Source organism: Cryptomeria japonica, chromosome 10, assembly GCF_030272615.1.
Source record: "Cryptomeria japonica chromosome 10, Sugi_1.0, whole genome shotgun sequence".
NCBI lineage: Eukaryota > Viridiplantae > Streptophyta > Pinopsida > Cupressales > Cupressaceae > Cryptomeria > Cryptomeria japonica.
Genome location: NC_081414.1, coordinates 666,990,151 through 667,001,489, shown reverse-complemented (window position 1 = coordinate 667,001,489; position 11,339 = coordinate 666,990,151). Strand labels below are relative to the sequence as shown.

General features: G+C 33.0%; 1 protein-coding gene and 1 long non-coding RNA gene across 3 annotated transcripts; one reads left to right on the top strand and one right to left on the bottom strand.

Moving 5' to 3' along the window:
• Positions 1–6,814: 6,814 nt before the first annotated feature.
• LOC131027523 (uncharacterized) lies at positions 6,815–10,854 on the top strand. Of its 2 annotated transcripts, none has more exons than XR_009359270.1 (3): positions 6,815–7,079; positions 8,802–8,853; positions 10,621–10,854. It is a non-coding gene; the product is annotated as an uncharacterized LOC131027523 (long non-coding RNA). The 2 variants fall into 2 exon arrangements; XR_009102503.2 differs by having other exon boundaries at positions 10,574–10,854.
• Positions 9,357–10,506, bottom strand: LOC131027522 (calmodulin-like protein 2). The gene has a single exon (XM_057957606.2). The coding sequence runs from the start codon at positions 10,212–10,214 to the stop codon at positions 9,492–9,494; it is 723 nt and encodes a 240-aa protein (XP_057813589.1). The 5' UTR covers positions 10,215–10,506; the 3' UTR covers positions 9,357–9,491.
• Positions 10,855–11,339: the final 485 nt, after the last annotated feature.

Here is an 11,339-nt window from a genome sequence, read left to right as displayed (position 1 = left end):
AAGTGTATAAAATGTCACTATAATACCATAATTGATTGTCACTTAATGAAGAGTATTATTTTCATAAGACCAATAATTTAATTTAGTGTAATGTTTTAAAAATTTTACCATTGTTATCTATTAGATTCAACTATACACTATAATACCATAATTGATTGTCACTTAATGAAGAGTATTATTTTCATAAGACCAATAATTTAATTTAGTGTAATGTTTTAAAAATTTTACCATTGTTATCTATTAGATTCAACTTTTTTAATTATATTTGAGGTAAACTCATTAGTACAAGAGAATGGAAAATTAGCATTTTACTTATCAGTTTATATCATATCACAGGGGATATGGAAGAGCATGGACACAAAATATTTAAATGTATGAAGATATTCAATAGAGTTATGTATGGATGGATGATGCAATTTGGTTTTAGTATATGTTGAAAGGTATGGAGGTACAAGGTATATTTTAATCATTTTTTAACTTGTTTTGGATTAATTTTGATTTGTTTATAATGTAATAGACTAGTGTCTAAAAGGTATATGTATATTTAGAAGCTAACGTCTAGCATATGCATTATCTAATTTCGTGTTCTTATTCTTCAATGGTTTGTATCCAACCTTCACAATATTATTTTTAATGTTCAAGATCATAGTTGTGGCTTTTTATGTAGTTCAGGATTGCACATGTGAGGTTCATCCCTAAATTTTTAAATTCAAATTTTATTCATAGATTTTAAGTTGATTTTTATTTAACTAGTCATTGCTTGCTAACTCAAGCATTAAAGATTATAATTTACATCCCAAGGTGATGTATAAAAGGATTAAAGCTTTTTTTCATTTTAGATACTTCAATCATCATAAAAAGGGTCACTAATACGTTAAATTCAATCATAAGGGAATTGTAGACACATAACCTCGTCAACATTTATAAATCAAGTAAGAACAAACATGAGAATTTACGTTTTTTCTTGTCGTCTCATTGTCAATCATTCAATTAATTAAAGAGGCTTGACTAAGGCACAAGGTATGAAGTTGGTTGAATTAACTTCTCTAGCATAAAAAGTTCCAATTGTGCTTTTATGTAACACAATTTGGAAATATCAAAGGTGAAAAATATTCAAAAAACCAAAAATGTAACTTTAGCTCAACAATGCATGGTATTGATAATTCAAGTTAGTATTTTCATACACCCCTCTATCAACATGGGTGTTCTTGTAAATATAGATTGCATGGTATTGATAATTCAAGTTAGCATTTTCATACACCCCTTTATCAACATGGGAGTTTTTGTAATTTATAGAGGACCTAACTTGCAAGATAACCTCTAAGAACTTAGAATTTGACACTTCATATGATTATCAATAACTTTACTAATTGATTTTAGAGGAAGAGGGAAGAGTAACTTGAAAAAGTAGATAAACTACTAGGTGCTCTATCTATAAAGAGATTAAGATCACATGTTGATGTAGTTTATTTATCTATAAAAACAATCATAAATATAGAGAAAAGGGCATAATATACACAGTTTCAATGTTATATTTATCAGCATGCAAAAAATAAGATGAGTTAGAATCCATTAAATGACCTGGATAATAACACACATATAGGTATAGAAAACATAATTATTCATATAAATGCCAACCTTTTTATAACAAATATGAAGGGTTGATTCAACGCAATCACAAAATATTAAATTGTTGATATGATATTAAACTTATCTTTGAAGACTTGAGAATGTACTTGATAGTGTTGTTTTTTTAACAAACCTTTACCCACCTTTCTCTTGTAGCATCAAGGCATCCCTTCCACTTATATAGTAGGTTATTTCTCCTACTCTCCTCAAATTCTTCCTCTCCCTAGTGAATTTGTGTCTATTGGTTCTTATGTTCAATATTGACAAAGCAACACACAAGGCATGATAATCCTATGAAATATACACTCTCAATGCATCACATATTGTGTAAGCCCGTGGGGGTGGTTGAATTTCTACCATATCAATGGAAAATTAAGTGAACTAAACTAAAACTTGGACTATAACACAAATCCAAGCCAAAGTAAGCCCATCATTGTTGGAGATTGAAACCTACGTTAAACATTGTAATGGCACTTTATCAACTACAATAATGAACTCATTATGGATTACATTAAATGTCATGCTTTAGATAAATTCTCCTCTTTGATGTGGTTTGAACATTTCTTTGCATAATTGACAACTGGCCTATTAGTGCTAAAAAATGCAGCTCCACTTGCTAGAACCAAATCTCATTCACAAGGCCAGGTTATTGTCATGCAAGGGAAATTGGCTCATCAACCAATTGTGGAGGGTTAATGGACATCTCTAACAAGAGTGGGTTAGATTTCTTACACTTCAAGCTCAAATTGAACTCAAGAGGGTGTTCGTAGGGGTATACCTTAATAGGTATTAAACTCACATAAAGTATATAATTTATAAACAACTACAAAAATCCAACTTGATGTCTTAGTCTCAAATGCTATCATTAAACCAAGAACAAGTGGTTACATATAACCCCTATATGATTGACATAAATGTGCAAGCATGACCCACATAAAATATATTTATGTTGAATGTTCATTGAAAATAATTCCTCAATTTTATTGACAACCATGGGTGCACAAATGGTCCTACCTAAAATAAACTAATAATGAATGTTTAAATTTGAATGATTTGAGATTAGTGAATGGTTTTAGTTTGATGTTTATCTATCATGCAATAGAGTCGCGTCATTAAGAAGAGAACAAAAGAACATGTAACTATGAATTTACATACACCAACAAATATAAGACCTTGCTATATAGAGCATACTTAGTAATCTAGACATGATTGCATATATTCATACATAAAATGAGAAATATCATCACAAGTTTTGCAATATTTTCATAATATTTTCGCATTCATCTAACCCAAAATTACATTTATTTTGGCAAGTAAGACAAGGGAAAATCCTTATCTGGATTTAAAAAACCCTCCTAAATACATACAAAGTGTCAAACAAAAAATCAAAAAATCTCATTAGAGCACTAATATTTTACTATTTTGTAAGTCTACAATCTCTTAACAAATTGAACTATGATGTTGATGAATTCCCTACAATATTTATGAATGTATAGAGAACAATCATTGAACCAACCCCTCTAAAATGATAATTTAAAAAAAAAAAAAAACTCCTAGGTATCAAACCCTAACCACTACCCAACATCACAACCATAATCCATGACCAAAAAAAATCATACACAAAATAGACACCTCATAGGGAAGGAATCCTTCTGTAATCAGATTGGGTCATAATCAATTAGTGGAGGTAGCTAGGGGATATAGGCACCATTAATACAAGTGGATGAAGAAAGATGATGAGAGAGAAATTCAGCAGGACATAAAAACACCAAAATTCACCTCGAAACTTCACCCATGCTAAACAAGACAAAAGTTTCTTTTGGCATTAAAAAATTCAAACCCACAACATAGGAACATTGTACCGTCAAGGATCAAGATTTCAACTTACACCAAAATGGGCCAATAAATGAGAAAAATAAAATGTGGACCCCCACTAAGAACTATATCATCAGTATGCAAGCATTGGTCCTAACCTCACCCATTGAGCGCCAATTGTGCCCCAAAACAAGCCAAAAATAATGTGACACCCCATTAATATGAAAACCATCAGCCCGTCAACCATGAACAAATGGAACTGAACATGGGTTGAAGCCTCGACACATAGTTATCCTTTGATTCATCCTCCGCTCAAAAAATGACGATAAACACTAGAGAGGGAACTAGGAACTAATTTGAAACCATTGGAAGCTCCAATTTCACGTAACTTTGTTGATTTCGCCCAAAATTTTACCAAACTGAAAATGTTGATTTCGTCCAAAATTTTGCCAAACTAAAAACACATACACCCAACAAGTTGATCTTTAAAAAAAAACTCTAAAATCATATAGACCCTACCCATTTTTCCAAGTAGGCAATTTGGGCCCAATCAAGAAAAAATTTAGAAGATGAGGTAATGAGAACTACATCAAGTACTGATGTTGATTCCAAAACCAAGAAACTTCTAATATGAAAACTAGAAACTTTTTCTCTTCTTTATTGGTGCACACACTAGGAATAGGAACAAGCCGTGTAAAGAAAAGTATTGAGACATGGAAGAAGACTCAATGGTTAGTGGTAGGGAAGGAGCTTGAAACTCATCAATGGCTACAATGGTTCTTGGAACTACAGTCAATATCGATGGAGGTTCCTAGAATTACAAAACCTTCAACTAGTTATAAATTGGTCATTTAAGTCTAAATTCCTCAAAATTTAAATCACAAATGCCCATTTGGATACTCTACAAGATGAAAGTCTTGGATCAAACCAAAACTAAGCCAATTTTTGGACATTTGAGTTTTGAGAAAATAGGTAAGGAAAAGGGAAGGGGAACACACAACCAAAGGCAAAAATAACATAGTAACCTTGATGAACTACCTGAAATTGATTATTATGAGAGGCCACCAAATGGGAACTATAAAGGGGAGGGAACTAGGCCAAGAAAAGCATGACATGATTGAGTACCAATAATGGATCTAGCTGAGGGCATGTGCCTCTTGTAGTCACACAAAGAATTCAGATCTCTAAGCAAACCAAAAATGGAGCAACAAGGAACAAGATTAACTCAGAGAAGATAATAAACATATATACGTGAAGGGATCACAACTAATAAACATGATAAAACATGACCAACAAAGGTATAATTCTAACACAAAATTTTAACACAAAGCAAGCCAAACCTACAAAGGATGGACACAAGTTATTTGCCTCTATCAAACACAATCCTATTGGAGGAACTCATTTTCTTAGTTCCATAGTTTTTTCCTCCTTCACATAACAACAACAAGTGCAACCTTCTTTTTTCAAGCACAAATATGTGGCTAAAAGAGGGGTAAAATTTATTCAAGAACAAGAAAGATACAAAGAAGAAGGACAAGCCACTCCACAAGGAGCTTAAAGAGCCCTGTCACTATCCACTAAACAATCTAACATAGAAGCCATCTCAAGAGGCAATTGCCCCTTATCCTCAATATTCCAAGCATAGATTTGATTAGAAGCCCATTTGGCCAAACAATTCGCAACCCCACTCTACTCCCTAGGAATATGCCTAAAAATAACAAAATCGAAAGAGCCACAAAACCAAAGAATCTGCCTAATAATCATTTGTAATTGCCAGCCAACACCATCCAATTGCTATCTATTAAGCAAAGTGACCACCACCTGAGAATCAGACTCACAAATGATTCTTCTCCAACCAAGAACCAAGTTGCATTCCACAACGCACAAGATGGGTGTAGCCTCCATAAGATTATTCGTGTAGAGGTCGAGAAGAATTTCTCCACCATTGCTCTTTTCATTGCATGGCAACCACAAACATAGGACATCATAATACATTGGGAAGAATCCTTTATTTTTATAGTAATAAGGGGCATGAATTGAAAATTCAGGTTAGCAATAAATGAAAATTTATTACTCTCATATGTGTTGACCTTCATGAGTGAATTGAGGCAAAAATAAAATACTTCGGATTCACGAAGCACAAAAAATATGCCAAATTTCATTAGGCTAATTTGCAACAAGAACATCCTCCAACAAATCAAACTAAAAATTATCAAGCTTAGGAATACAAGAAACTCGAGTGGTCATCTAATCATCGACTTAGAGAATATATTGTCACTCAACACCATCACAAGATGCATGCTAGGCCCAAGTGAAGCACTCCAACTTAGGCACATTGTCATCCCCACTACAAGAAGCTACACCTTCATTACGAAGGAAAAATTCATACTAAATTTCACTTATCTCAAGGATAACAAAAAAACAACATACCTTGAAATCACTTATGCTGATGCAAGATTCATCAACATAACCATTTAGATCAAGAGACACCTTAGATGAAGAGTAACAATCTTCAAATTTTCAAACCATTTCAATCCTTTCTTATCAATCTATTGTAACAAATTTGCTATAAAAATTAGACTTGAAGCACATTCAACTCAAAAACACTTTCATGTGACTCTTTTGACATACACTATATGCATAAGGAAGGCAAAATATTTCACACAAAAGAAAGAGGTTTCATGTGCATGTCCGAATGATCACTAATATCACATTCATCAAGTGTATAATCTATAGAATGAATATCATCAATTGTACAAAAAAAATATTTCTTCATTCTTATTTTTTAGTACACCCATGCCTATGCTATCCTCACAACTTCAAAATCATGAAAGGGGATAAAGGACGGTTAAAAATCAACCTGAAAACATAATTTCCCATTCATTGCTTGCATCATCAACATGAGCATGCATTCTATAATCAGCTACTTGGGCTAATTCATTTGCCAAATCATTTGTATGCACATCTTCCTTACTGTCCATACTCCTGCAACAAATAGCAGGGTCATCCTCCTTATTCTTAACCTAGATGTCACCATTAACCACTTCATTATAATCAACCACATATAACTACTCCATCTGGAGGTTGGTGCACATATAACATAGTCTTGTTAGTCCCTGCCTTAAGCAGGGAACTATATGTTTTCATGTAACTCAATTAGTTTGTCAAATGAAATAAAAAATATTTAATTCTAAAGTTTTCTAAAGTTTTAAGTATGATTCTTTTGATTTTTTTTATTTTTCAAATTATTTTAATTTTTTCCTAAAAACATTATTGGCTGATAGAATTTCCCTGGGGGCTTAAATAAATTTTCAATAACAAAAAATATAGAAATTAGTTGGCACTGTGCTTACCGCAAGTGCTCTGTACAATTTCATTAATGCTATTTACTTATTTCTTAAATGCGCTGTACATTTCATTAATTTTTTAGATTAAAAACAAAGTAAATTTCATTAAAGGCTATTGAATGCAGAATTTAGTTGACGAAAATACTCTGGCTGCCTTCGCATCGAATAGTTACTGAGGTTCATTGCTTCTACAATTTTGTTGCATTCTCATTTGGCAGGGGTGAAAGATTTAAGGAAGCAGAACATTTTATTTGCGCAAAGTTTCCTAAGAAGACTCCATAAATCCAGGTATGATTTGTCAGCAATTCTTAGTTGCAGAAAGCTACCATTATTTCTCTGTTTTTGTTAGTAAAAAATTTCATTATTTGTTTTTTAATTAAAACCCCTATTTTTTTATTGCTCAACTTCATTGTTATTACTAATGTGGGTATTTTCCAGAATCGCTGATTATTGCCTGAGACTTTCATTCATTTATTTGTTCAGTGACAGGGGTTTTAGAGAACAGTATCCAGACTTTTTTGCAGGAGCTTTGTTTACTGTGACTTAATTTGAAGAATTTTCATTTAGCTTCATTTTCATTTTCAAGAATTTTGGCTCTATGGCCAATGCATAGGCTAAGGCTACTGATATCCTTCTGCACAGACACTTTGTCCTGCATGTCGTCCTTGTGCTGAGAAAAATTCTCCTTAAAAAATCATAGATTTATCGCTGGAAACGAAGCAGAAGAGGGGAAATGTTTTTCTTTTTATATTCCGTTGTCCACAAAATTCGCCACAACAATGGCAGGAATTTGAGTCGTTTCTGTAATGCATATGATTTTTTTAATCCAGCAAATCAACATCAGATTGGACAGTTTTGTTGTCCACTTGCATTAGGGATTTTTTAAGTCTGCACACCACTACAGGCTGGTCTTGTTACCCATCAACTACTCTTTGATCCCAACAAACAATTTCGAGGGGCAAACCATCCTCCCACCAAGTCAGCCATTCGCCTATCAAATATTTGTAGGGAAAATTCTATAATCCTATTCAATTTGACACTTCCATTGGTGTGCACTTAATAGGCTAAAGCTCGGGACTCTTTTTTGCAAATGTAGATAGAAATCTGCATAATACCAATTCCATTCTTATTTCCCCGCAACTGGTAGGGGTTTCACCTTCAAGGCTGTTTGTGCAGTTGCAACAAATAACTCAGACAAAATTTGTGTGTATATTACAACCATTGCATTTCATGGCAGTTACAAAACCTGGGCATTCTCCATTTTTTCCGTTTGCATAATAGTATTACAGTATCAGCATGGCCTGTAGCCTTCTTACATTGCTTACTGGTGCACTAGGCCTATCCTATGCATTCCCTGTTTATTTTTCAAATTCATTTTGTACTGACATTTTGCATTTCTAATTGAATTTGAGGTCTTGTATCGAATATTGAATGAAGTATTCTTTAAATGAAATCCGTGTGAATTTGATAGGGATAATAGCTATCCTTGTTAAATGGAATCATAGGATTATAAATTTATAAATTTAAGCAGAATACAAGGACACTAGGGTTCATTTAGATTGAAGTTGTGTAATTATTTTGCAAGTGGGTATGATAAAAAATTCACAATGGAGTAAAGTGGATTCCTAAATCTTAATCTTTTTCCTTTTTCCTTTTTCCAGTTGGCTAAAACTTGAGTGAGCATACATCTGGCTTTACCATTCATGGAGTTTGATAGGGATATTCAGTATTTTAATAGTTTTATTATGCAATGCTTTTTGAATGGATTCGGGGGCATATAAATTTTAGCAGAATATAGGGAAACTGGTGTTCACTTTTCTTGAAGTTGTGTTATTTTTTTTTTCTTTATTATTAGACAAGTGGGTTGGGTAAGAAACACCCAATAGAGAAAATGGATTCCCAAACTCAGCTTTTCTTCTTTTTATTTCAAGCATTGTGAATTTTTCCATTCTTAGTAAAGGATAATATTATGATATGAATTGACAATATAAATGTGTTTTTGTCTTGCAGGGTATCCTTTGCACAACACAGTCTTACCAATTTCACATGCTTACTGCTCAAGGTAGGTAACTATTTCTTAAAGTTGTTTCTTTTGATTTGTTCTTCAAACATATATACCAAAATATTACGCTTTGGTTGTTTTTCCATCTAGCCTAAGTATTTTGTTTTGTAAATAACTAGTTAATTATCTTTAGCTAGAAACATTCAATAATATGCTTGATTTTTGTAAATATAAATCTTCTGCACTGTCTACTTGTATAACAGTTTTGAAGACGAGTTCTTAGAACACTACAACACATTATCTTTTTCGCATTCAATATCAGTTGTTAACTATTTTCAAAATTACTTAATTGTTCTCAACACTTCAATGCATTGCTAGCATGTTTTTAGCTAAAGGCAGGGACTCATGCTGTCTCACAGCTCTTGTTTATTAAGTTTTTAGCTTTCTATCATGAGTGTTAGGTTGTTATGTTTTGGAGTTCTTGTTGCTCCATTCTTTTTATGTGTGATATCTGCTTTGATTAGTTAATTAAAAAAAATTGCTTTTAAATACAAAATGTGGAATTCGTGGAGCTATGCCATTGAATTATGAAGATTACAGCAATATTACAATTCCTAATACAATCCATCAGTATAAAGTTCAAAAATCTGAAAAGAGTTTTCAGTCCAAAAGACAAAATTCTCAATTAAAAATTTCTATTAGTGTCTGTTAAACATGTTCTCAAACTCCTCAAAATCTACCCTACCATCACAATTCTTGTCAAATCTTGTTATCATTACTTCACAATTCTCCAACTCCTTTGCTTCTCTGAAACCCAGGCTGAGCAGGACTTGTTGAAGCTCAGATGGGGCAATGAAACCATCACCATCTTTGTCAAAAACACAGAATGCTTCCCTCAATTCCCCTTCCTCCTCTACCTCTTGTGTGCTTTCAGAAGATTGAGCCTCTTCTAAAACACTCAGACAAGCTCTGCAAAATTCATCAAAGTTCATATGTTCTGGAAAATTCATCAAGATTTTCCTGTTTTCATCACAGCAGAAATGGAGCCCAAACTTCTCCAACAAGCCTTGTATATCATCTGCGCTCACCATGCCATCTCTGTTTGTGTCCAAAGCACAGAAAATTCTAGCAAGCTCCCATTTTTTCACATTCTCCAGCCATTTTTCGTCCTCAGAAAGACTACCCACCTCATTTTTTACAGATTCAGAAGCTGGGCATCCTCCATCGGGCATGATCTCTGAGTCTTTTGCAATTAATAGTCCAAAAAACGCTGTTTTGATAATCTCAATTGCAAAATCATGAACAAAAGCAGAGTAGAATTGCAGAAGCCAACTGAGGGCCAGAGATAGCGTACTTTCCCAGAACATAGACATGAGAGAAACATAAAAAGTTGAAATGCTTCTTATAACATCCGGCACCATTTTCGGAGCTCTGTGAAAAGAATTGAAATTGAATTTAAAAGGAAATTGAACTCTCAGAGAACAGTATGAAAATCTGCTAAGGCATTCCACAATGGTGTCTGATGTCTGTTGCAATTCCTCATTATAAAGAGCTCAAATTGATTGTTGGGTTTTTCTTAGAAGGTGGGAAGAATCAACCCATGTTGGACCGGCATTTGAATAAGTTAGTGTTAATCTCATGGGGATTTCCATCAAGGAAGCTTCATGGAAGGCCTTTTGGAAGACTTTTACTTTCGTTCGCTTATATTTGTTTTAAACTGTACATGTCAAAAGACTTTTACTTTTGTTCGCTTATATTTGTTTTAAACTGTACATGTCAGGCTGAGGCCCGCCTAATATTTTATTCTCTGGACTTTGTTATGAGGAGGTTTGAGGAAAGCGGCAGGAAGAAGACAGAAAGTAAAAGTAAAAGTTAGTGTTAAAGCGGGAGAAGGAGAGCAATCAATTGTGGCCCTCTCAAGAATGTTCATCTTAAATTGGATTCCTTTTAATGTTTGTAATGTGAAATGTTTATAGATATTAGGTAAGTAAATAGAACTACTTAATATCTTAAAATGTAAGGAAATGGAAATAAATAATGTAAATTTGTGTTTGGTTGATCTTTAAAGGGAAAGATTTTTGGTAAAAGTAGGTTAAATTTAAATTTAAAATTTGAAAATATCAAGTTTGTGACTATTAGATCTCATCTACAATTACAAATATGATCTTGGTCATAGAAAAGGGCTCACTTCCATTTGTGTTAAACAAGTATATGTAAATATGTCCATATAATGTACATAATAATTATGTGAATAGAGTGAATGTATGAGAATGTCTAAATACATGAATAATTATCTGAATAGAGTAAATGTATGGGTATGGTTTAATGGTAGCTAAAAATAGCTTATGAATAAGTGGTTATATGTTTACGTAATGTTGGTGAATACATAATAAATTATGATCATCTTCTACTAAAAATACCTAATACAAGGTCTAATTGTAATCTATATTGTTGTAATAGTGAAAACCACATACATGTGCCCTTTTCCCTTATGTTTAGGTCTGCAATGACTAGTTTGTAAGATGGCATATTTTGCATGAAAGTTG

Excerpts from the sequence above, each read along its gene's own strand:
- LOC131027522 (XM_057957606.2), bottom strand. The coding sequence starts at position 10,214 with ATGGTGCCGGATGTTATAAGAAGCATTTCAACTTTTTATGTTTCTCTC.